The 27865-nt window shown below is 34.4% G+C and overlaps 1 protein-coding gene across 4 annotated transcripts in view; it reads right to left on the bottom strand.

Moving 5' to 3' along the window:
- Positions 1-27865, bottom strand: part of BLTP1 (bridge-like lipid transfer protein family member 1) — a 223467-nt gene that overhangs the window by 146710 nt on the left and 48892 nt on the right. For all 4 annotated transcript variants that reach the window (XM_049631120.1, XM_049631121.1, XM_049631122.1 and 1 more), the window contains exons 15-24: positions 27735-27813; positions 25619-25710; positions 24194-24311; positions 16232-16387; positions 15883-15980; positions 13032-13210; positions 12717-12823; positions 10528-10736; positions 3414-3641; positions 2480-2617 (exon numbers count right to left, since the gene is read on the bottom strand). In XM_049631120.1, the coding sequence (XP_049487077.1) occupies positions 2480-2617; positions 3414-3641; positions 10528-10736; positions 12717-12823; positions 13032-13210; positions 15883-15980; positions 16232-16387; positions 24194-24311; positions 25619-25710; positions 27735-27813 (1404 nt within the window). The remainder of the gene's footprint in view (positions 1-2479; positions 2618-3413; positions 3642-10527; positions 10737-12716; positions 12824-13031; positions 13211-15882; positions 15981-16231; positions 16388-24193; positions 24312-25618; positions 25711-27734; positions 27814-27865) is intronic.

Raw genomic sequence — 27865 nt, 5'->3', positions numbered from 1 at the left:
GTGACCAGGTGCATTGTCAATGAGCCCCCACATTTTGAAAGAACCCTCTTTTTCTTAGCAGTAGGTCTCAATAGTGAGCTTAAAATATTCAGTAAACCATGTTGTAACCAGATGCACTGTCATCCGGACTTTGTTGTGCCACTGATAGAGCACAGGCAAAGTAGATTTAGCATAATTCTTAAGGGCCCTAGAATTTTCAAAATGGTAAATGAGCATTGGCTTCAACTTAGAGTTACCAGTTGTAAATGGCCCTTAAGTAGAATATCAGCTTGTCCTTTTAAGTTTTGAAGCCAGGCATTGACTTCTCCTCTCCAGTTATGAAAGTCCTAGATGTCATCTTCTTTCAATAGAAGGCTGTTTGATCTACTTTGAAAATCTGTTCTTTAGCATAGCCATCTTCATTACTTATCTTAGCTAGATCTTCTGCATAACTTGCTATAGCTTCTACATCAGCACCTGCTGCTTCACCTTGCACTTTTATGTTATGGAGATGGCTTCTTTTCTTAAACCTCATGAACCAACCTGTTAGCTTCAAACTTTTCTTCTGCAACTTCCTCCTCTCTCTCAGACTTCACAGAATTGAAGAGCGTGAGGGCCTTGCTCTGGATTAGGTTTTGGCTTAAGGAGATATTGTGGCTGATTTAATCTCCTATCCAAACCACTGAAACGTTCTCTGTATCAAAAATAAGCTGTTGTGGGGGTGCGTGGGTGGCTCAGTCGGTTGAGCATCCGACTTTGGCTCAGGTCATGATCTCACAGCTTGTGAGTTCGAGCCCCGCATCCCGTGTCAGGCTCTGTGCTGACAGCTCAGAGCCTGGAGCCTGCTTCAGATTCTGTGCCTCCCTCTCCCTCTGCCCCAACCCACTCGCATTCTGTCTCTGTCTCAAAAAATAAATAAACATTAAAAATAATAATAATAAGCTGTTTGTTTTTTTTTCTTATCATCAGTGTGTTCATTGGAACAGCACTTCTAATTTCCTTGAAGAATTTTTCCTTTGCATCACAACTTGGCTAACTGGTGCAGGAGGCCTAGCTTTCAGTCTACCTTGGGTTTCTACATGACTTCCTCACTAAGCTGAATCATTTCTAACTTCTGATTTAAAGTGGCAGACATACAGCTCTTCCTTTCATTTAACACTCAGAGGCCACTGCAGGGTTATTAATTGGCCTAATTTCAATACCTTTGTGTTTTAGAGAACAGGGAGGCCCAGGAAGAGGGGGAGTGAAAGGAAAACAGCTGGTTGGTGAATACACACAACATTTATCAATTAAGTTTGCCATCTTATATGGGCAGTGTGTGGCACCCCGAAACAATTACAAAAGTAACATCACAGATCAGTGGTCACAAGTCACCATAACAAATACAATAATGAAAAAGTTGCAAATATTGTGAAAATTACCAAAATGTGACACAGAGACATGAAGTGAGCAAATGCTGCTGGAAAAACAGCCCTGACAGACTGGCCTGATGCAGAGTTGCCACAAACCTCAATTTGTAAAAAATGCAATATTTGCAAGGTGCAATAAAGCAACATGCAATAAAATGAGGTATGCCTATTATTTAAAAATAAAAGTTGATAAAAGAAACACTCTCTGTGGCAAAAATAAGCATATGTTAAGTCTGAGCCATTATGAGCTCAGCTATGTCAAAAATATATACATATGAAAAAATTAGATTCTATGTAGAAAAATATGGTCAGTTGTGGCAAAGGAGTTAAGAAGGGATAGGATATTTTAAATAAAATGATCAGTTACTACATAGAAACCATGCAAGTTATCATCAGTTGATGATTTGGGGGTATCAGATTCATCCTTCCATATATAATTTTACTTTGCCTTATATTAAAATCCATTTATTTTTCTAAAGCTCACAACTTGAATAAAGTAGGGAAGAGCCTTAAAGTACTGGTAAATGAAAAGTGAAGCCATTTGACATTAAAAAATAACAACAAAGTGATGATTTACCCAAGATTGTAAATTATTCCCTTTTGGTGAATATTATTGGTTCTCTTCCAAACAGCCCCAGGGATATCTTGAAGGGATTAACAAAGTATCTTTTAAGTGTTACATGAAAAGAATAAACTACTGGCCATGTGGATATGTATGTTTGGAGATTTATAGGACTGGATAAGATGAATATTCAGGTTGTCATTTTCAACAGAGTCCACCAAAATTTTATATATTTTTCCCTTCCATAAACATGAAAAAGTTATAAAATATTTCTCTTCATCTCTAAAAACAATAGAGTACAATTGTATGGGATCACATAAATAGCAAACAGCAGAAAAAAAAAAAAAAAACAAGACTGAGATTCTTGAAAAACTCACATACATATACAAAACCTCTTAATATGGTTAAATTAAAAGCTTCTAATTTAAAGAGCTACCTATACCATACACAGAAGCTAACACACTGTATCAACCCTGTAAAGAGTAATAATTCATCTCTAAGCCCCTACCATGACTCACTTTCACATTACCTGATAATTGTCACTGACAAACACATTCAGGGGTGATAGGACAAGTTGCAGCATGGTCTCCCTAAATCCTTTTTTCATTTCAAAACACAGTCTTTCCAAGAATGCTGTAGGGCACTCAGGACCATCAGTGGTTCCATGCTAAAGTCAAACAAAATACCATAATCAAGATATAGAAAAAATAAAGATCAAGGCAGTATAGGGAAATAAAAATCACACTTACATAATTAAGAGATTTTGATTCTTAAAAAGCAGAAGTTTACTGACAAAACTGTTCTGTACTCTACTAAGATCGTTAGGTTTACTAAGCACCAGAGGTGACTCCTCTGCTGTGCAACCGTAGGTACACGACACGGAGCCAGGAGGCAGCACAATTCTCTAGGGCCTCACCCTCCCTATCTGGCCTCACTCCAACAACCCTGGGTTCTCTGGGCAATATAATCCCATTGCAAGTCAGCCCCAAAAGCCCATGGGTCACCCTTAGACCGAACCAGGATTCTGTGCTGGATCCAAACCCCAGAAAACAATTCAATCTCCAGGGTCAATCTGCATCTTGATTTTGTAGTAAGTTCACCATAAGGCACCCAATGGTCTAGAGTTGGAGATAAAGGATAAGACAACATAAATCCTAGAATATCCGTTGAGCTAACTATAAACCCAGCAACTCAACATCATGACAAAATGTTCTAACGTGACACAGAACAGCAAAGAAGGAACTAAAGTGAAAGAAGAGAAACAGAAAATTATCAATGATTAAGTAATCGCATTATGAAGAAAATAATAAACTAGCTTTATAAAGGTAAAAGGATAAATTTTAAAGTTTTCGAATCTGAATTGTTTTATTAGTGTGTGCATGTGTGTACACACACATACAGTTGTCTGAGTTGGGTGAATTTCATAATACACTCCAGATTATTTTGATTATGTAAACACTTACAACAGGAAGACGCCCATGAACTTTGTATAAATTAACAAGTACAGTAATATCCCAAGGACGCAAGGTAAGCGGATGAATTGATTTGGCTGAACTTTCATTTTCCTTTCTGTCATTTTCCATTCCAACAGCAGTCCACCCAGAGCTGGATGATGTTGACAGTGACAGAACAGGACTTGAAATAACCTCTTCAAAATCCATATACATGTCATCTTCCCCAAAGTAGTTTTCCTATAAATATTAAGAACAAATTGCTATCAAAGAGATATGTAACATTAACTTTTCAAATTAGAGCCTGAATTTTGTAAACTAAGCATCTCCCTATTTTCTTTGGTTAAAAGTATATGGTCTGTTTCCTTGAAAGGAAAAAAAAAAAAAAAGAGAAAGATACATATGCTTATGACATACACCTACTTAGCTACTTAGCAAATAAACATTCTGTAACAATAAATAAATAAATAAATAACCTAAGTTTATGGTAAAGCTTCATGACAAACCACCTCCAATTATAGCAAAAACTCTAAGAAAACTTTGAAGATGTGTAAGGTTCAAAAGTTTTCAATCTTTCTCAGAGTTCTGAGACAACAATACCCAAAGGACATCCTTTGAAGGAAGTTCAATTCATTGAAAATCAATCTAAATCCAATTAGCTAACTACCACAATTCATATATTCTAGGTGAAATAATATCAAAAGTGCTTTTAAAAATTTTTTTTTTAAACGTTTATTTATTTTTGAGACAGAGAGAGACACAGCATGAATGGGGGAGGGGCAGAGAGAGAGGGAGACACAGAATCTGAAACAGGCTCCAGGCTCTGAGTGAGCTGTCAGCAGAGAGCCCGATGCGGGGCTCGAACTCACGGACCGCAAGATCGTGACCTGAGCCGAAGTCGGATGTTCAACCGACTGAGCCACCCAGGCGCCCCTCAAAAGTGCTTTTAACAACCTGAATAGGAATGTCCAATTTTGGTTCCTGATGATAAAAACATGTTATTGATGGTTACCAAAACTTCCTTTCACATAGTTCATCCTGGTTCCTTATGCAAAGTATTTTAACTATTAATATCTTGGTTCGTTTTACACCAGAATTTAAATTTATTATTATTATTTTCCTTTTTAAAAAACATTTTATTTAGGAGTGCCTGGGTGGCTCAGTCTGTTGAGTGTCTGACTCCTGATTTCAGCTCAGTTCATAATCTCACAGTTTGTGGGATCGAGCTCCACATTGGGCTCCATGCTGACAGCTCAGAGCCTATTTGGGACTCTCTTCTCTCTCCCTCTCTCTCTCTTCCCTTCCCCCACTCACTCTGTTTTTTGTTTCTCTCAAAATAAATAAACTTAAAAAAAAACTTTTTATTTAAATTCCAAATAACATACAGTGTCATACTAGTTTCAGATGTACAATATAGTGATTCAACACTTCCATACAACACCTAGTGGTGCTTGTCACAAGTGCCCTCTTTAATCCCCTTCACCTATCTCACCTATATCCCTCCCATCTGCATGCCTCCCCTCTGGTAACCATCAGTTTGTTCTCTGTAATTAAGAGTCTTTTTCTTGGTCTGACTCTCTCCCTCTCTTTTCCCTTTGCTTATTTGTTTCTTAAATTCCACATATGAGTGAAATCATATGGTATTTGTCTCTCTTACTTTAATTTTTTTCAATGTTTTTATTTTTGAGAGAGAGAGAGAGAGAGAGAGAGAGAGAGGGAGAAGGGGGGGGCAGACGTGGGGAGGCATAGAAATAGAGGGAGACACAGAATCTGAAGCAGACTCCAGGCTCTGAGCCACGAGCACAGAGCCTGATGCTGGGCCTGAACTCATGAACCATGAGATTCATGACCTCAGCCAAAGTCAGAAGCTCAACTGACTGAGCCACCCAGGTGCCCCTCTACCTGATGTATTTTAAATGAAATTCTTTTATCTTACCATTATTCTGCATTTAAATTTTACCAATTTGATCTGTCAGTAGCAATCAAAAGTTGTTAAAATATTCCTGTTAGCACAGTTAACTATATTTCTTGAATATTAGAAATCAAGTCAGTATTTTGATAAATTCTGCATTTTACTTAATGACATTTATTTTCTGACTAGTCAATTAATCAGGCCAATTAAATACCTTTTAATAGGAAAAAGTGTTGCAGGGCATATAGTCATTTGGTTAATTAGTGGCAGGACTAATATTAAAATCCCAAAGCTACTGACTCACAAAACTAATGTTTTTTCCTGTATTCTCTATCGTTACCTGCCTCTAATACAGGTCCTACTTAGAACCTGCTTGACATCTTGATAATTGCCTTTATTATATAACTCTGAACCATGGACAAATTCAAGCACAAATATAAATGTGAATAAACATTGGTTTTTATCCTAAATTCCAACATTAAAATTTTAAAATGAAAAATAAATGTCTAATTGATTTCTTTTTTTTTTTTAATGTTTTTATTTATTTTTGAGAGAGACAGAGCACCAGCAGGGGAGGGGCAGAGAGAGAGGGTGATACAGAATTTGAAGCAGGCTCCAGGCTCTGAGCTGTTAGTCCAGAGCCTGACACGGGGCTTGAATTCATGAACTGTGAGATCATGAGGTGAGCCCAAGTCAGATGCTTAACCGACTGAGTCACCCAGGTGCCCCTAACTGATTTCAATCAACATTAAAGATCTAGAGGTATTCAGAGCCACAGTCTTCCCTTAGATCATTTGAGAAGCCTTTTCAAAATAAACATTCCATTCCAGTCCTGGAGATGGGTTCAGTAGGTTTGCCAACAGGTATACATTCCAGAGACAGATGGAAAGAATGGTTTCTTCAGTGAATTTAACTGTAAATGGCCACTAGACCCAATCACTTCTATTCCACCCTTCCTCCACACAACTTATCAATGGAGTCAGAGTACAGTTGTTCACGTTTATTAGCTTTCAACAAAGAGTTACCAACAAATCAACAGAAATAAGTCATGTTCATTTTAGCCAATTTTTAATAATCCTACTCTATATATCTTATTTTTAAAAGATTTCCTAGTAGTCTCTTACAGTCTCTTGTAACTTTTAACCTTAAAAAAAGAAAATTACTATAGATTATTAAAATTAAAAGAAAAATATTCTCTTGGGCCTAATGTTCAATTTGCTAACAAACCAATCTCCATTTAATTATCTAAAACAGAAATAACTCATAGCAAATTCTTTAGGGAATACTGAAATCCCTAACATGGTAGAGGACATTTGCTAATTTTTATTAAATATGCCAATGACTGTTTTTAGAGTTAAAACACTCTAGGAGTCTTTTATGAGTTATCATGTCTGAACCTATTGAATATTATTGACAAAATTACTGTTAAGGGGCACCTGGGTGTCTCAGTCTGTTGAGCATCTGACTCTTGATTTTGGCTCAGGTCATGATCTCATGATCTTCATTATTTATGGATCTCATGGTTCATGGGTTCGAGCCCTGCCTAGGGCTCCACGCTGACAGTGCAGAGGCTGCTTGGGATTCCCTCTCTTTCCCTCTCTCCATCCCTCCCACATTCGTTCTCTCCCTCTCTCTTTCTCTCTCTCTCAAAATAAATAATTTTTTTTTTAAATTTTAAAAATTAAAGATAGTGATAAAATCATAACTCCTTTAAAACATTAGCCTTGTGTTAAATGTTTAATGCTGAGTGTGTGATTGAAGTTTTATTTGCTTTCATTTTAGGTTTGTTTTTGTTTTGTTTTGTTTTTAGTATATGAACTCCATCTGTAAGGGTTAATTTCTTAAGGATTCACTAAAAAAAATTACCAAAAGGCTGACTGAAGTATAAGTAGTAATATATTATGGCAAACTTTTATAGTATTTTAAGATTAATAAATGTACACAAATATTTACAAAGACAAAAATTCCATTTCGATGTTATGGTAAGTGGCATGCAAAACTGAACTATCTTTAAAACTATCTTTAAAACAACACTAGGAAAAAAAAACAACAGAACAATGACTTACCTAACTGGGAAAACATATTACTTTGTCAAGTTTGTGGCATGAATGAATTTTAAAATGATAAAATAAGCTATATTTTCAAACTACTTAAGAGTCCTATGAAATTTTATTTTCCTAGAGATAGTTTATTATTAGTGTCAAGTAACTATTGCAAGTAACAGGACACTATCATTTTTTCCCCAGCCTAAACATTCATATTTATGTAATGATACTCATTTCTCAAAAAAGAAGAAAAAGAAGAATTATTACAATAGTTAAAAGAAGACAGCTAATAAATTCAGAGATGCAGGGGGAGGAAAAAAATCTACAGGTACTCAGTTTCCAGTATTCAAACTTTTTTCATGGAAATTTGATAGCCAGGCTTCTGTTTAAGACCACTAAAACTTTTTTTTCAGTAAGAAAAACATACATACTATACCCACCCTTAATCCACAGTTACTACTGACTACCACTGACATGCTATCAGTATTTAGATTCAGATTTCCATTCTTCCATTAAGAAAAAATGTAAAAAGAGAAGTCAATTCAGAAGATGTAGACATTTCCATAAAATATTCTCATTGATTTTAATGCATGTTAGTATATATTCTCCTCAGAGTTCCTAGTAATAATAATAGTAAGCCTAGTTTCTTTTATGGATTTTGGAAATCAGTTTTACAGTCAAACAAATATAAAATGATTCATTTTTTTCGTAACCTATCCTTTAAAATTTCTTGATGTTTAAATCTAGTAACTAAGGAAAATACAATCTCAGTTACATGAATTTTCACATTCTCTTTGTTTTCTTTTATTTATAGATACATACATTCTAACACTGACACTAAGTAGAACATAAGTTATATATTAAAACAAATTTTTAAAAAGTAATTTAAAGAGAGATATTTAAGATCAGATAATATCTCCATACCAGCATGACACCTAAGCTATATAGGAGGAAGGGAAAAAAAGAAAGAAGGAAAAAAAAAAAAAAAAAGACTTAAAGAGTTACTTGTATTCCTAATAAAGAGTTCATAGAGTTCACCGGCTTAAAAAACCTTTTGTCATATTTTAGATATATATATTTTTTAATATTTCAAAACCTTAAAAATTTTAATATGTTTTAGTAGACATTTCATACAAGTTCTGAGTTAACTTGATGAATGTAAATACTAACACAAAGTTCAGTACAACAAACTTTTGACAATACTAGACAGTTGTTATATCTTAATGTATGAAAAGGACTGCATCAAAACAAACTATCAACAGAGGTTACGTTTATGGAATAGAATTTGTAAAGAAGTCCAAAGAAGGCATATACTCCTTTCTCTTTATTTTTCTTTGTTACAGTACTCTTATTTTTGATGAATATATATTACTATGGAATTTTTAGAAGAAAAAAATTGAGGCTCATATACATAGAGTAATGCAAAAAACAGTGTCAATATCTCTTTGCTGGTATTCAAAACTCGTATTATAACAATATAACCATCTTCACTTACTAAATCATTGCTTACATTTAAATTAAAATATAGTTCAGCCTCTTCAAGGAAACTTTAACATGAAAAATGCATTTTAAATCCTTCATAGTTATTCACCTGCAATCCAAGAAAACAAGATATTGGGAGAAATATGTGAAGAATATTTTAGGTCAAACAATGGTCACAAGGTAAAAAAAAAATGTGTGTGTGGGGTGGGGGGTGGTATTTCTCCCCTTTGAATCTGAAGAATCACTCCTTCAGGAATCTCTCCTAAAACCAAACAGACACCTTAGATTCCACAAATATTAAACACATTGTCCCTTGCATCTTTTATCTTAAGTTATATCATCTGATGCTTTAGGGTAGTTTTTAGTAAATATAAGACATTATATCAAATATAAAAATTTTAGATACCTACAAAATCTGTTCAGCTAGTAAGTACTTCTTCCAGACAGCCTTTATTAACAAACATTGATTGTCCTTTCCTGATAACCCTGATCATCCTAGACCCTTTCCAGAATTAATTACTCCTGTCACTGTACATTATCGGATTGCCTGTTACCTAAGCATTCAATATCCAAACCTCCAGTTATGAAAGTACACAAGGAAGCAAATAAATAATGATAAATTTAGACTCACACAAAAATCTATCCCACAAGTAACTCTAACGCTCATGACTGATAATGTTTGGACAGTTAGTCTCACTTTGATTATCAGATGTGGTAGAACATTGAACAGTATAATGAAAATCTAAAGCAAAGTGAATTGGCAAAATCCTGGAAAAACGCAGAATTTTATGAAGTTGCTAAAAGTGATGCTGGACAACCACTCAAATCACAGGTAAAGCTATCAGTGTTAAAGTATGGATCTAGAAGGCTTAGAGCAGTTACCTATAAAAATGAGTAAATCAGTAAGAGTTATTGATGACTTGCTGGGGACTTTTGTAAAACATGATTTGAATATCAAAAGAAGAGTGATGTGTAGAAAACTGACAAAGTGCTCACATATTTATCTTAATACAGCCTCTCTACTTGATTGACCTTGATCATGCTTGATCAACCTTTAAGAGCTATCATACTATGCAATCATACAACTTCAAGGGAAAAATTATACCAAAATGAATTGACATTTGATTCAGTCTTTATTCAAAGAAGGCATACTTCTTTAGAACCTAAATTTGTCATACTCTGAAAAAAACCTTATTTTCATATATTTGCTTCAATGTTAAGAAAGTGCTCCAAACATATCTTTGCTTATTGTTTAGCATGAAATAAAGTTGTTTGTTTTTAATGAATTCACTGATTTTATTATTTTCAGATAACAAGGCTCTCTTGTACTTCTTTTGCTCTTATATTACAACCTGTTAAAAATTTGCCCCTATATATATCCTATTATATCCTCTAGCTTACCTCCTTGAGAAAAAATGCTGTATCATCTCTATCTCCTGCAACTAGTACAATTCCTAGAATATAGTCAATGCTAAAAAAACAAAACAAAAACTCAACTGAGAAGTACACCATTTTTAATAAATGAATTTGTAATCGAGTCTAACACCACAAGTCTAATCAACATATATGATATATCCTCAACAACTTTAAACCATCTAACTGGCTATTTCAAATGGTCTCAATTTTAATTAGATATTAACCATTTTATCTATGTTTAAAAATGTGTGACTTCTTTTGAAAATCATACCTTTATACATAAGAAGGCATTTAATAATGGTCCATATAGAGTTATTTGAGAATCTGGAGAAAGTTCCATTTCCACATGAAGTTTATCAGGTGGAAGTTCTGAGGGATCAATAGGTGGGCGTGACGAAGTAGAAGGAGAAGAAACAACTCTGTCTGATGTTTTCTGAGATGGCCTTAATACAGATAGCATTGTTTCTTCCATTTCTGACACTGGAAAAAATTAAGAAAAAAGATAAGAATGCCTTGGGGAGGGGAAGTTCTTAGAAGTTCTTTAAAGAACTATTCACTAAGAGATTCTATTTTGCAATTTTTCATGAACAATCTTTGATATAGTACCTATAATATCTAATGAAAATAGACCTGCAAGACTAATAAGAATACACAATAGAAGACTTCACAGAAATATGTGTAGAAATACATAACCAGATGGCACAGAATCAATGAAAATTTCCTATTAACATTCTTGAGTCCCTGCAATATAAATTCAGGTCACAATTAGGCTTTAACTATACTTGGGCACTAAAGTACTAAGTTGTTTTCACATAAACAGCTATTCAAATACAGCGTGACATTATCAGGGCACCTGGGTGGCTCAGTCAGTTAAGTGTCTGACTCTTGGTTTCGGCTCAGGTCATGATCTCACGGTTTCATGGGTTCAGGCCCTGCAACAGGCTCTGCGCTATGCAGAGCCTGCTTGGGATTCTGTCTCTCCCTCTTTCTCTTTGCTCCTCCCCCACTCTCTCACAATAAATAAACTTGATTTTTTTTTTTTTGTAATTCAAATACAGTGTGACATTATCAAGCTCCAAACATAAGAACAATTATGAAAACTATTCTTTAACTCTTAACTCACTGGAAAAATACAAATTAAAAATCACTTGATTCTAATTCCAGTTTGGAATAATTATGAAATGATATGATAATTGTGAAAGTACATTTAAAAAAAAACTAACATTTCAAAAAAAATAACATTTCATGAAACCAAGTGGTTTATGTATATACTCACATGCACCTTGATATTACAGCTCTTCTGTTTCTAGTTGGTAGAACTTGAAAAAATTATTTACTTTCTCTAAGCATTATTTGTTCAACTCTACGATGACAATAATAACATTTATCTCACAGAGTTGTTACAAGGATTATGAGATAATGTAAACCAGGAAATAGCTTATTCTAGTACAGTAAAACCTTGGATTGCAAATAACTTGCTCTGCCAGTATTCTGCAAGATGAGCAAACATTTCCAATAAATTTTAACTTGATAAATGAATGATGTCTTACAATATGAGTAGCATGTGATGCCAAATGTCACATGATCACAACTGAGTCAATGGTTCTCTCTCTCTCCCTCTCTCTGCAGGATTGTGAGTGATCATCTCCCATGCTCGGATGCTTGGTGCTTGGTCTCAGGCCACGATGTTTGGCAGCAATCAGTGATTTTTCAGCAAGTTGGAAAGTGCCCACAACTGGCACTAGTGTATTTTTTGTCACTTCAAAGCACCTATGGACAGTCCTTTGCTTTTCCATTCAAGAGTAAGCTTGGGAATGCTTTGCTTCATTCTAGATCAGGCTGCCTGCAGATATGAACCCTTTCCTCTGCTGCCCTATTGCCAGTTGCATTAAATACGATATATGACAAGAGTTTATTAATACTGTACTATAGTCAACATCCATGCAAGTGTATACAATGACCCTTTCCAGAAAAATATTCCATTAAGCCAATAACAGTGATTCTGTTACTGATAGTGAAAGTCATCCTACACAATAACCCTCCTCTCTCTTGTCTCCCTCACACCAGCCAAATTATTTCTCTTTAAATTTTGTATTTTCATTAATAGTTTGTATTACAAAATGACAACACTGCAATCATTTTTATATGAATATTTTTGGGTTGTGAAACGAATCATCTAAGTTTCCATTATTTCTTGTATTTCTCTGATATACAAGTGCTTTGGATTACAAGCATGAATTACGCTCACAAACCAAGGTTTTACTGCATTTGATACACAGTAAATGCTCAATGAAAGTTAGTTATAATTATGCCACAATTACTTAACAGATTTTTAAATGTATACAATTATGACAAAAGAACAGATGCATTTCCAAAATTAAAAACAATTTCTTATACCTTTAATAGTTATCAATCATAAAACCAGATGTTTCAAAGTACAAATTATACAAAAACACTTACACGATTGCTTTAGCTGCTCATCTGCTTTTTGCGGATAAATTGGATGCCATGTATAATCAATTGTGAGCATGACACTTGGGACAGTCCAGCATTCAACCCAACCAGCTCTGTGAAGAACAAACAATTAAGTTCTAGTCAGGTACTTATTCCTTTAATTGTATCCAAGGATACAATCCAAATTGTATCCTTTAATTGTATCCAAATAAGTCAGGTACTTATTCCTTTAATTGTATCCAAATGATAATTAACTTTTATCATTATTCTTTGAAAGAATCAGAAGAATAATTTCTCCACATACAAACACAAAATACTCACTTTTCTTGTGTAATGTTCCGCCATTTTGGTTTAACAGTTTTCTGCCCACTTTGACACTCAGCAGGAATACCGGTATCATGAGTCATTTTGTTTGGGTGGCAATTCTTCACCAGCATAAATAATGAATATTTACTAGGGTGGCAATCTGGTAGAAATAAATGAAGATCAACATCTTCTCCCTAAAAAAGAATTTATTATAAGCCAAAGTAATACAATAGGTACACAAAGATGTTAAATTTCTAATTATAGCCAAACCTATATATAACAATCTTCAGAATACAAAAGAAATACAAAAGGCAGATTTTACCATGAACAGTCAGTTAAATAACAGAGTAAGATTTTATATGGACTATAACTAAATTCTGATAAGAAAGTTAAGAAAATCAAGGAAATAAATAGCATGGTTTCCACAAAATAGTAAAAAAGATGATCTTTGATGATATCCATGGGTATTTCACATGTAATTCAGTAAAAAAAAAAAAATTTTTAAAACTAGCTAAGTTCAGGTGGTATATGTTCTGCATTTTATTGATTTTTAAAATATGATTGTCTCTTGATTCTAGTTAAGTCTTGGTTCATCAATTGGCTTTTAAGAATTCTGAATTGAAGGGGTGCCTGGGTGGCTCAGTTGGCTGAGTGTCAGACTCTTGATTTCAACATAGGTCACGATCTTACGATTGTAAGTATAGAACCTGCTTGGGATTTCCTCTCTGCCCCTCCCCAATTTGTGCTCTCCTTCTATGTTTCAAATTAAATAAATAAACATTTTTTTTTTTAAGGAGAAGAATTCTGAATTGATACCCCAAAGGATCTTCATTTGGCTTCACTTTTTTCCTTATAGGTTGGTGCCCTAATCTTGTTCAAGCAGTCAGCCTGACATGCTTGACTTCTTTTCTTTTTCTTTCTTTCTTTCTTTCTTTCTTTCTTTCTTTCTTTCTTTCTTTCTTTTCTCTCTCCCTCTCCCCCTCCCTCTCTCTCTCTTTCTTTTTTTTCAGCTTTTATTATTAAATAATTTTATTTTATTTTATTCAAGTTTTTATTTAAACTCCAGTTAGTTGGGGCGCCTGGATGGCTCAGTCGGTTGAGCGTCTGACTTCAGCTCAGGTCATGATCTGGTGGTCCGTAAGTTCAAGCCCTGGGTCGGGCTCTGTGCTGACAGAGCCTGGAGCCTGTTTCAGATTCTGTGTCTCCCTCTCTCTTTGACCCTCCCCTGTCTGTCTGTCTCTCTGTCTCTCTGTCTGTCTGTCTCCCCAAGCTCTGTCTCTCTCTGTCTCAAAAATAAATAAACGTTAAAAAAAAAAATTTTAACTCCAGTTAGTTAACATATAGTGTAATGTTAGTTTCAGGAGTAGAATTTAGTGATTCATCACTTACAGGTAATAATACCTAGTGCTCATCAGAAGTACCATCCTTAATTCCCATCACCAATTTAGCCCATTCTCCTGCCCACCTCCCCTCCAGCAACCCTCCCTTCTTTATTGTTAAGAGTCTGTTTTATGGTTTGCCTCTCCTTTTTTCCCCCCTCTGTTCATATGTTTTGTTTCTTACATTCTACATGAGTGGAATCATATGGTATTTGTCTTCCTCTGACTTACTTTGCTTAGCATTAATACACTCTAGCTCCATCCATGTCATTGCAAATGGCAAGATTTCACTCATTTTTATAGTTGAGTAATATTCCACTGTAGATATATACCACAACTTCTTTATCCATTAATCAGTCAATGGACATGTAGGCTCTTTCCATAATTTGATTATTGTAATAATGTTGCAATAAACATCAGGGGGCCATGATGCCTGATTTCCTTTTTTGTTTTTAATTTTTTTTTAATATTTATTTAGTTTAATTTAGAGAGAGACAGAGTATGAGTGGGGGAGGGACAAAGAGAGAGAGGGAGACACAGAATTTGAAGCAGGTTCCAGGCTCTGAGCTATCAGCACAGAGCCCGATATGGGGCTCGAACTCATGAACCCTGAGTTCACGACCTGAGCCGAAGTCAGATGCTTAACCAACTGAGCCACCCAAATGCTCCTGATGCCTGATTTCTCAACAGGCAGCATAGTAGAGTGGTTAAGAGAATGGAGCCCTAACCTTTACCACTTGGATTCAAATTCCAACTCAGCCATTCACTAGTCACATGACAAGTTACATAAACTCAGCTTCTCAGTTTCCTATTTCATAAATGCAGGTAAAACAACTACCTCAAGTGGATTGTTCTGAAAATGAAATGAGTTAATACCCATAAAGCACTTGGAATAGCGTCCAGAACACAGAAAATGTTTAATAGGTGTTAGCAGTTCTTATTATTATTGTTGCTATTTTTTTTACCACCACACCTCCATCAATACAACAACAACTTCTGATTGCCCATATGCTAAAATTAGGTGTTCCACAGAATTTTTAACATTAGAGCTGCCCTTCATATAAAAGGAAAAAAGGTATTTGTGGTTATTCCCTGAATTCATGTTTACAATTAGTAATGGAATACAGGGAAGTGTAAAACCTAGTTCATACACTGTAAACATTAGAGCTAGAGGGGGTTTTCAAAAGAACATGTAGGTTAGCCACAAGGGTTAGAAATGAATTGTAAGAAAATAATCAACTTGGAATTTTCTTTTTATTGCCCAACTCCTCAGGGGAAGTTGGGAAACTTAGAATGATAGAACATCACAGTTGACTGCAAAAATGAAACAGCAGCATTTCTGTGACAATGAAGCTCATAAACAATGGTGGAAAGCTAAAATACTAGAGGATGGCAATGGGATAGGCAGGGAAAAGTAAAGGTAAGCTTTGGGAAATCAAACTTACTAATAAACCTGTGGAATAAGGAATGTATGCAATTATACGTACTCTTAAAGAGAACTTGGTGTTACACGTAGCTGGAACAAAGTCCGTAAAAGGCAAAGAGAAATCAATGTTTAATGTTTCCCCACAGGCTGCCAGATACACTAACAGAAAGAGAAAAAAAAATTAACTTCAATAAAACTTGAAATCAAAATTGCCTTAAATACATACCTAAAAAAATTAAAGACAATATGCTCAGTCTAATAAACTCTGAAATAGTTCCCTGATAGTATTATAAGACAATGGAAAAAAGATCAATTCTAGTTTCCATTAAAACTATAAATTCAACATCAATTTCCTTTTTTGGCATTTGTCTTAATGAACAGAATACTTAACTTAATTTTCATGTTCTTACCATTTTCTTGTTGTTTAGTGGAACAATCAATCCAATTGTGTTGATTAGCAGCCCAAATCATTTCAAATTGATGAAACATGATTTTAAAATTCCATGTATATGGCACAAATGAAAAAATGTCTGGAGCACTATCACTAGACCAGTCTTGAATTAAATCTAAAATTATGGGAGTGGGAGACAGAAAGCAAAATTAATTGAAATTCAGACAACAAAATATAAATATTCTAACACCAGCCAAAAATAAATTTTTTCTTTTGTAAGAAGAAGTTTTATGCTGAAATATTAAAAGATGATTAAGATATAGCTAAATGATTAACAGTAAACCAATGTTTACCTACCAATTACAGTTCCAAATAAGAGAAATTTTATGCATTTCATATACGTATTATTTTTTAAAGAAATTTTAGAAGACAAAAGAAAAAAGAATCACCTGGTAATCCACACCCAAATATCCATCATTGTGCATATGTTTCCTTCTAGTTTTTTTCTATGAACATTTTTATACTATCTTAGATGCCCATATTTTATATATTGCTTTTTCTCACTGAACTCAAAATTTTTCCATGTTATTTCATACACATTAACAAAATCTTTTTTATAACATAATGTCAATATATTTGTAATAGAATCCAAGTCAGTGACTCTTTGCTTATAACATTATAAAATATAATACATTTCTCAGAGAACGTCACAATTTGTGTATGTAGCTAAAACACACCAGAAACAGCATTTTGAAAATACCAATGACAACTGTTAAAACACTCTGAGATTATGCTTTTTATATTCTCTATTAGAGCCTCTCAGCTCCCATAATTTCCCCCAAATAGCATTACAAAGTCATGTAAGGGTAGTCAGACAGAAACAAAATTATTGAAAATATCCTCCAAAAAAATGAAAAGGTGCCAAAAATCACACAAGGAGTTAATAACCATAGTATTTACAATGGAAAATAATGCTTCTGCCAGAAACAGTACTCTGCTTTTATTAGCCAGGCATTTTTTTCATGTTTAATTTTATATACAGGCTGTGTGTGTGTGTGTGTGTGTGTGTGTGTTTTTAGTATAATTTATTGTCAAATTGGCTAATATACAGTGTGTAAAGCGTGCTCTTGGTTTTTGGGGTAGATTCCCATGGCTCGTCACTTACATACAAAACCCAGTGTTCATCCCAACAAATGCCCTCCTCAATGCCCATCACCCATTTTCCCATCTCCCCAACCTCCCCAGCATCAACCCTCAGTTTGTTCTCTGTATTTAAGAGACTCTTGTAGTTTTCCTCCCTCTCTCTCTGTTTGTAACTATTTTTACCGCCTTCCCTTCCCCCATGGTCGTCTGTTAAGTTTCTCATGATCCACATATAAGTGAAAACATGATACCTGTCTTTCTCAGACTGACTTATTTCACTCAGCATAATACCTTCCAGTTCCATCCACACATTAACAAAAATTTTAATGAGAGTTCATTAAAGAGATTTACTAGGATTTACTCAACCATTTAATAATCTTGAATATTTAGATCCTTTCCAAATTTTTGTGTTTTATATAATTTTATTTCTATTCTCATGCAAGATATTTTACATATTCAGGATTACTTTGTTAGTATAGATTCCAGAAGTAGAATGGCTAGGTCAAAAGTTTATAAGTTTTTTTTAAAGTTCTTACAAATGCCAATGATTTAAATTAATAATATGCAGTTTTATTATATCATCAATAAAAGGCATGTGGCAATTAATCTGTTCTATGAATAAAGGAAGATTCCACTTGACACTTTTACTTTAAATATATTTTTACTTCACTTAAGCAATCACAGTGGTTCATCATACTGCATTATCTATGCTTACTTCTAAACTTTTACTGCCATATGCCACCCTACCTAACATGACATCATCCCAATTTTCTTACTTTATTCTTCAGCACAATGGTTAGCAATTGAGAGATACCCAAAAGTCATCAATGGAATTGACTCTACAATATAAACTTATCATTCATCAAGCTTATTTTCTCACTTTTCTTCTTCATAAATATTTTTAGTTCTGAACTTTTACTCAAGTTCATCATATTCGCCCTATCTAAAATAAGTATACTCTTTGGTATCCTCTCTGCTGAAAGAAAACTCTAACCACCTTTAACAAGAGCATGATAATTGAGACCTTATCAAAATAAAAACCTTCTGCACAGTGAAGGAAACAATCAGCAAAACTAAAAGGCAAATGATGGAATGGGAGAAGGTTATTTGCCAATGACATATCAGATAAAGGGCTAGTATCCAAAATCTATAAAGAACTTATAAAACTTAACACCCAAAAAAACAAATAATCCAATAAAGAAATGTGCAAAAGACATGAATAGATACTTCTCTAAAGAAGACATCGAAATGGCTAACAGACACATGAAAACATGGTCAACATCACTCATCATCAGGGAAATACAAATCAAAACCACAATGAGATACCACCTCACAACTGTCAGAATGGTTAACATTAACAACTCAGGCAACAACAGATGTTGGCGAGGATCCGGACAAAGAGGATCTCTTTTGCATTGTTGGTGGGAATGCAAGCTGGTGCAGCCACTCTGGAAAACAGCATGGAGGTTCCTCAAAAAACTAAAAATACAACTACCCTACAACCCAGCAATTGCACTAGGGATTTATCCAAGGGATACAGGTATGCTGCTTCGAAGGGACACATGCACCCCCAGTGTTTATAGCAGCGCTATCAACAATAGCCAAAGTATGCAAAGAACCCAAATGTCCATTGATGGATGAATGGATAAAGAAAATGTGGTAAATATATACAATGGAGTATTACTCAGCAATCAAAAGGAATTAAATATTGCCATTTGCAACTACGCGGATGGAAGAACAGGGTGTTATGCTAAGCAAAATTAGAGAAAGACAAATATATAACATCACTCATATGAGGACTTCAAGATACAAAACAGATGAACATAAGAGAAGCGAAGCAAAATAATATAAAAACAGGGAGGGGGACAAAACATAAGAGACTCTTAAATATGGAGAACAAACAGAGGGTTACTGGAGGGATTGTGGGAGGGGGGATGGGCTAAATGGGTAAGGGGCATTAAGGAATCTACTCCTGAAATCAAGTTGCACTAGATGCTAACCTGGATGTAAATTTAAAAATAAATTAAATTAAAAAAAAAAAAAAAAAAGAATGAGATATACTGATAGTCCAACAAACATAAACTCAGATAATCCAATAATCACCTCAGGAAACCAATGTAGTTTTACATAAAGTTATTAGCCAGTTTCTATCTTATCAAGTGTTATTAGTTTTTTCTTCAATATTTTATTTGAAATTTCAAGGTTTTCTTCAATATGGTTACCTTACCACCATATAAATACCTTTACTCATAAATATTAAAAACTATGGTAATAAAATATTTTTACTAGGAGCCTCTACTGCTATTTCTAATATGTATTTCTCTCTCTTTTTTTTTAAGTAGGCTTCACCCCAGCACAGAGCCCAGTGCAGGACTTGAATTCAGGATACTGAAATCAAGAGCTGAGCTGAGATCAAGAGTTGGAGGCTTAACCGCCTGAGCCACCCAGATGCCCCTATATATTTCTCTTTAAACCCAAAGCTGCTCTCATTAGCAGATGGATCTTATGAAATAATTTAATTTAAAAAAGGCAGAGGGGTGCCTGGGTGGCTCAGTTAAGCATCATACTTTGGCTCAGGTCATGATCTCATGGTTTGTGAGTTTGAGCCCCATGTCAGGCTCTGTGCTGACAGCTCGGAGCCTGGAGCCTGCTTCAGATTCTGTGTCTCCCTCTCCCTCTGCCCCTCCCCCACTCATGTTCTATCTCTGTCTTAAAAATAAACATTAAAAAAAATAATAAAAATAAAAAAGGAAGCACTTTCATGATGACTGCTTTACTTATTTAGACACCACATTTTTATAAGTTATTAAGTTTGTAATGAGCACTGGGTATTGTATGAAAGTGTTAAATCTCTATATTGTACACTTGAAACTAATATTACTCTGTATATTAACTGGAATTTAAATAAAAATTTAAAAAAATAAGTTATTAAGTTGGTAATCTAAATGTTCATGTGGAAAAACTCACTTTATAATTAGGTTGTTAGACAAACACCCTATGAAATGTCAGTCAATTGTATTGCAGCTTTGCAATAATTGTTAATATTGTTTTCTTCTCCCCCTTATCAGAGTAAATCTAAATCACTTTTGATGTTACCAGAAGAGAATTCACTTGTGCCTTTGTTTTATATCTTTTATTCCTGAGACTCTTTATTATACTTATCATGAAGCTATCTTTGTCCCATGCTGAAATCTCTTAAGAACAACTATGTCTCACTAATAATTGGCCTAAGAATGGTTATTGAGGAATATCAGGCATTCCCTCATTCCAAATTAGATAATGTGCTTTCTACAGAATTCTGTCAATAGGGAAATATAAAACTGAGTGAAGAGAAAAGCAATTCAAACACTATGACTAAGTATGTTCACTCCCAGGCTAAACCTATACTACTCTACAATAGTCATCCTTATTAAAGAATAAATTAGTTTTTTTTTTTTAATTTTTTTTTAACGTTTATTTATTTTTGAGACAGAGAGAGACAGAGCATGAACAGGGGAGGAGCAGAGAGAGAGGGTGACACAGAATCTGAAACAGGCTCCAGGCTCTGAGCTGTCAGCACAGAGCCCGACGCGGGGCTCGAACTCACGGACCGTGAGATCATGACCTGAGCCGAAGCCAGACGCTTAACCAACTGCGCCACCCAGGCGCCCCAAGAATAAATTAGTTTTTAAAGGATTCTAGAAAGCAATAGAAGAAATATGACTAAATGTTAGAGCTATAAACTCTGAGATATGAGAACTTAACGTTTTGTTAGAAGAAATATGACTAAATGTTAGAGCTATAAACTCTGCGATATGAGAACTTAACGTTTTGTACCTTTCTGTTTTCTTTAAATTTCTCCAAATAAATTTTAGAAAAACAAAAAAACAAACAAAAAAAAAATGAATTGCAATAGGTATAAACTTAAAGATTAGAGATAAAGAAAATAATTTAGGGAAAAGATGATTGTAATTTGTGAAATGTGTACTTGGCTGTTTAAAAGTGACTAATACAATGCTCAGTCTCAACGAAAGTGTTACTCCAAAATTAAAACTTTTGTATCTTGAGGAATAATCTAATCAAACTATTTTTAGTACTGCTAATGTCTAAGAATATGAAATGTGAAGGATTAAATGCTTGAAAATAGCAATCTATTTTAAAAGGTTAACAAAGTGGCATGCCTGGGTGGCTCGGTCAGTTAAGCATCTGACTCTTGATTTCAACTCAAGGCATAATATCACTATTCATGGAATGGAGCCCCACATTGGGCTATGCACTGACAGCATGGAGCCTGCACAGGGTTCTCTCTCTCCATCTCTCTCTGCCCTTTCCCTTTTCTCTCTCTCTCTCAAAGTAAATAAACTTTTTTTTTTTAATAAAAGCTTAGCAAAGTTAAAAAATACAAAATATTTGGGGCGCCTGGGTGGCGCAGTCGGTTAAGCGTCCGACTTCAGCCAGGTCACGATCTCGCAGTCCGTGAGTTCGAGCCCCGCGTCAGGCTCTGGGCTGATGGCTCGGAGCCTGGAGCCTGTTTCCGATTCTGTGTCTCCCTCTCTCTCTGCCCCTCCCCCGTTCATGCTCTGTCTCTCTCTGTCCCAAAAATAAATAAAAACGTTGAAAAAAAAAATTTAAAAAAAAAAAATACAAAATATTAAGTGAAAGGGAAATGGCTACAGCCGAAGAAGCTATATATATAACATATTCTTGAGCCAGACTACTTGGGTTGGAATACTAGCTTGACAGACTTACTAGTTGTATGACCCTGAACAAACTGCTTAACCACACTGTAACTTACTTTCCTCATCTGTAAAACAAGGATAACAATAATATCAATCTCAGGAATTATTATAAGGATTCAACAATATGCAAATTTCTTAGGATAGAGATATATAAGATGCACTATTAAGTTTTAACTATTTTTTTTTTCATAAATCTGAATTGAGGAGTACTTAGTCAATGTTCAACTTCACTGACAAAAGTTTAACTTGCCAGGGATTTTGTTACAATTTCTACTATTGGCACTCTGACTTAAGCCTTTAAGAATTCTATAACTCCAGGAATGCAGAAGCATTCCATCAAGTCCTCATAATAAAGTTCCCAGTCAAACTAGAAAACAAATATAAAAGACTTATGGTTGAACAAATTGTAGTAATGGCATTATAAAATTTCCAAACTCTAGCAATAGCAAAATTAGGGTAGAAATTATTATCTCTACTTCACAGATAAGGAAACAGAAGGTTAAATAATTAGATAATTTGGCCAACATTATATTGCTAGTAAATAAAGTCAGGGCCAGACTATCTATGAATACCTTAATACTAAATCCCTAATTATCTAATAGTATGCAGCACAGATCAGATGCTTGTAATATAGATATTTAATCAGATGACTAAGAGGGAATGATGGATGGATCAATAAATGCAGCAGTCAGTAAAGCAAATATTAGATGCTCTGGGGTAGCCATTGACCCTGGCAAATCACGCCAATTTTGTTTAGCTAAACTTTTTATGGGAAGGTTCTATAAATATAACTTATTTTTATGTAGTTATATTTCTGTTAGAGACCAAGACGACATGTTCCTAAACCCATACCCATATAGGTATGTTCCCTACCCATATGAGTAGGTATTATAATATGCTTCAAGAAATAAAGGAATTTTTTCCAACTAACGATAACATTAACTCAATATCCATGCCAACATAAAGGAGTAAGTAGCAGCTCCAGATACAAAATAACATATCCTTGGTGGTATGGGAATGTAAATTGGTACAGCCACTGTGGAAAACAGTATGGAGGTTCCTCAAAAACGTAAAAATAGAAATATCATATGATCCAGTAATTCCACTACTGGGTATTTACTCAAAGAAAATGAAAACATAACTCATAGCACCCCTATGTTTATTGCAGCTTTATTTCCAATATCCAAGAAATCAAAGCAAACTAAGTGCCCACAATAGATGAATAAAGAAGATCTGGGGTACACACACACACACACACACACACACACACACACACACAGAGGAATATTACACAGCCATAAAAAAGAATTAAATTTGGTCATTTGTAGCAACACAGGCAGACTTAGAGGGTATAAATCAGACAAAGAAAGACAAATACCATATGCATATGGAATCTAACAAACAAATAAACACAAAGAGCAGAAACAGATCCATAACTACAGAAGACAAATTGATGGCTGCCAGAGGGGAAGGGGGTAAAGAGATGAGGATAATAGCTGAAGGGGAGTGAGAGTTACAGGCTTTTAGTAATGGAATGAGCAAGTCATGAGAATGAAAGGCACAGCAAAGGTAATACAGTCAATGGCATTCTAATATCATTGGTGACAAAGTGTAGCTACACTTGTGGTGAGCACAGCATAATATATAGAGTTGTTGAATCACCATGTTGTATACCAAAACAAATGTAACGTGTCAACCATACTTAAAGAAAAATTAAAAAACAACATACTTGACTATTTGAATATACCTTTTGTAGATTACAATAATTGAAACAAAATAATGAAACCATGCTGATGCCTAATTCAGGTAAAGAAAGAAATTAATTCATCCTCCCCAAATTATTCCCCACTAGACTGACACAAAGCACCTGCCTAAGATGAGTTCTTTCATTTTTTTTTTCTAAGCCCAATTTTGGGTTCATCTTTTCCTTGTTTGAGGTAAAAGAAAAAACAAAATATATTTAAATTTTCCCTTTTATATGCTTAGCTCAAAAAGAAGTGTAAAATAAAGTCTGAACTCTATCATCAAATCCCCATGTTGAATCTAAAAGCAAAACTTACTGAATATAAAAAAGTTCACTGTGATAAATTTCGCTGTATTTACATTTATTAGAAAGTTACCAGTAAAGAAGTTCTTCTGTGCAAAGATGAAGTGGTAGGTGGCTTTATAAACTTCTAATTCACACTGCCATGTCTGTGGCATGTTCCATATTCGGGGGTAACTGGCATTGATGTGGAACTGCAAACAAAACGTTAAGTAAAAATGTTAGAGCTTACAATGTGATATTGTGTGAACAGCACTAGAAATAAACTCACACACACACTAGTGAGTAATTAAAACTTATTTTCCTGCTGAGCTGAACAGAAGATCCCTCAAAGATTTTAATATTAATGTGACTAAACGTCAGTATCCATGGTTACATCCAGCTCCTTGAAATACTAAGCCATGATGTGGCCAGAAACCTTTAAGAACAACAAATCAGGCTACAGTTTTGATACTGTACTCTAGCTAAACTAACAGAGTAATAGCCAATATCCTTCATTCCTCCTTAAATCTAATCGGTTATGTGAGTCTCAGGGTTGGGGATGTGGAGCACCATGCATATACTATCACACAGATGTGTGGTCACCAGTGCCTCCCAGGTTCCCATTTGGAAGTTTGGTAATTATTGATCTGACATGGTGCTTTGTTATGTATTACATCTATCAAAGTTGGGCAAGAGCTGCCTGACCAGGAAAAGCATTATTGCAGCACTATTTACCAGCAAGAGCTCAGGAATTCATTAAAATGCTGAATATGCCAGTTTAATATACATTTATGATATTCAATATATTCTTGGTAATTGTAAAATTTTCCTCTTACTTTACATATATATCATCTATAAATATAGATGCTTTTTTTTTTTTAAACAATTAAGGACCCAATGATACCATCTTATAAAAGAATCCTCTCTTAATATCAGCCATTCTAGATAGTGGCTTTTGATATTATTTTTAGTGTCCCTGATAAAGAATCTGCCTGATTAATGAAACAAGTCTCCAATCTGTGATTTTAATCATAAACATTCATATATTCTTTATAATATGGAGCACTCTAGGGAATCAATAAAATTTTCTTCTTTTTACCTCATTCATCAAGTAAAAAGCAAAATGGCGTATTAAGCCATAAGAAAGAATCCAATGGGGCCAGAAACATAGTGAAAGATTATCTTATTTACAACATAGGAATTAGTTTAGTCATAAAATGAAGTTTAAAAATAATATTGTAACAACTTTTCATATTTCTAAAGACCAAAAACCATGTTAGCACTGCGCCTTATGTTCACTTAGCCCAAAAGCAGAAGCAGAGCAAAAGAGAGATGTCAAACACAGTCCACAGCACTGGAAATCTACTCCTCTTCACAAAATAGGGCCAAGAGCACTTGGTGGTTCTTGAATGAGGTGAACCATTTAATGACTTCCTGGTCATTAAAATTTTGTATTAAAAATTAAAATCAAATTCATGTTTTATTTATGTATACATATCAATGTATACTCTAGACTTACTGCTAACATTTCTGCTTCTAAGAGGGTGCGGTATTGCATGCTGGTGGTGGCATCAACATGTAAGAGCTGTCCTTTAATGGCAGGAGTGTAACCTAGTTAGTGAAAACATAAAAATTAAGAACCTAAAAAATATATATATATCATTAAAAATTTGTACTGTAAACAACCCCCATCACCACCCAAAGAATGAATCCCTAAAAAATGGTGACCAGACACTATATAAATACACCCCAAGGAGGGGAGCTTGCTACCTAATAGGTGACCTTTCTCATTTTGGACAGCTCTAAAGGAGGCAAGTTCCATCTTCATAGAGTATCCATCCTGATTTTGCTTTCCAGTGCAAAACTATAAGTCTACTCTCTAAATGACAGTTTTTAAATATTAAAGATGATTCTCATGTCTTTTCTTCTCCCCCGGACTCAACAGTATCTATTTTCATCATTTTCAACTATAACTTATATATGTGATGATAGTTTCTAAACAGATACTCCTTATGTAATGACAGCAAACAACATAGCCCCATTCTAAACAAAAACAGAAAAGCATAGATTATTTCACTTCTTTTCTTGAAGGGCTGCCCTTCTAAGCACACTAACACAATGGTCATTATTATATGGCTAGTTCAACATGCATCCTGCTCTGGGCATGTTTTTTCAAACGCTTGAATCTCTGAAAAAAGTTTTAAATATATTTGAATTATATTTTGCTAATGTCTAAGACTTAAGTCTATTTTTCCTCTCAGTCATCTTAAAAGAATTCACAGTAAGTATGCTTGAAATACTGACCCCCTCAGCCCTCAGAGGCTCCCTTACCCCTGTGCACACATAATTGTACAAAAAAATTGGCACAAGTATTTCCTATGTGCAATATCAGTTTACAAGTTGTAGAAGCACTCCCTTAAGAGAACCATTCTCAACTTTGTACAAATGCCAACTGTCTTTTTCCTCCTAATATGTATCTGTAATTAAGACTATCCTAAAGATGTTTTTTCCAATGCACTACTCTCAATCAACCAGTCCTAGAGAATCTCAAGCATCTGACAAGAATCTCAAGACTCAGTATGATTACTCTTTTAAAAACTAGCAAATGTAAGGTTTAACTCTTCATTTAAATAGCCTCAAAGTTACAGGGAGAAGATACACTATGCCATTCTCAGTCACCGTTTCACAACTGATTATCTAAGCAGGCAGACGCAGTTACTACCTGTATATGAAAGCTAATAAATATAGTCAACTTCTACCAGCCTTTTTCTTACACCAGCAACAAAAAAAAAGTTGACAGAAACAAGTAAAGAGAGCCAGGAATGATACAAAAATTACTCTAATTATACTTAGCCATAGTAACATTGTTGACTAGGGACTTCAAAATATGGGTAAGCTGCTATTCTCTATACTCTGAAGGAAGTGAATAAAGCATAATTTCATTTTAATTACTCTCAACTACAAATACAACAAAAGGATAGGAAGAGGAAGAAAAAATTAAGAAGCCTTTATAATATTTTGATAAATTTAACAAAATGTATCTAATCACATTATTAACTTGTATCAGAGTCCAAATTTCAAATGCATAATGAATTTAGATTAGGTCAGCTAAAACTATAGCAATCAGAGTATTATTTAGTGTTTTAAATATGAAATGTTCTGCTTTTTAAAGCTATATTGTTCAAAGTACCAGGTTTACTCTCTGACAAAATCTATGAACAGTGTAACCTAAAACAAAACCTATCAGTCATTCAATCAAGTACTGCCCACATACCATGTGTCAGGTACTGGGTTCAGCACCCAATTTACATCAGTTTAAAAAAAAGACACAGCACTTGCTCTCACAGAGCAACAGACTAATAGGGAAAACATATGTTAAACAAATTATGCTAAGTCTTACAGAAGTATAGGGTATAATGAAAGCATAAGACCTAACTTAATTAAAATTTTTTTCCCTTCTCTCTCGGTGCACAAATAATTTAATTATGTAATATGTACTGTTAAGTAAATGTAATAGAAAGCTGAAAAAGAAAATCCCATTAATGTTAGTCTAAATAGGCTAGCAAACTATTATTTATATATTAATTATTCCTCTATTAATCATTTAAAATAGAAAAGTAATCATTTCAGCTTACCGTTTTCCTCAACTGTCATTGGAATATTAATTTCTAAATATGACCCAGCTCCTACATTTACATGTACAGCATTTGTTTCCTACCAAAAGAAAAAAATTAATTCATATAAAACAATTATTTTCTCACTAATT

Source organism: Panthera uncia, chromosome B1, assembly GCF_023721935.1.
Source record: "Panthera uncia isolate 11264 chromosome B1, Puncia_PCG_1.0, whole genome shotgun sequence".
Classification (NCBI taxonomy): domain Eukaryota; kingdom Metazoa; phylum Chordata; class Mammalia; order Carnivora; family Felidae; genus Panthera; species Panthera uncia.
Note: the sequence above shows the minus strand (reverse complement) of the source record. Positions and strands in the feature narration are given on the sequence as shown.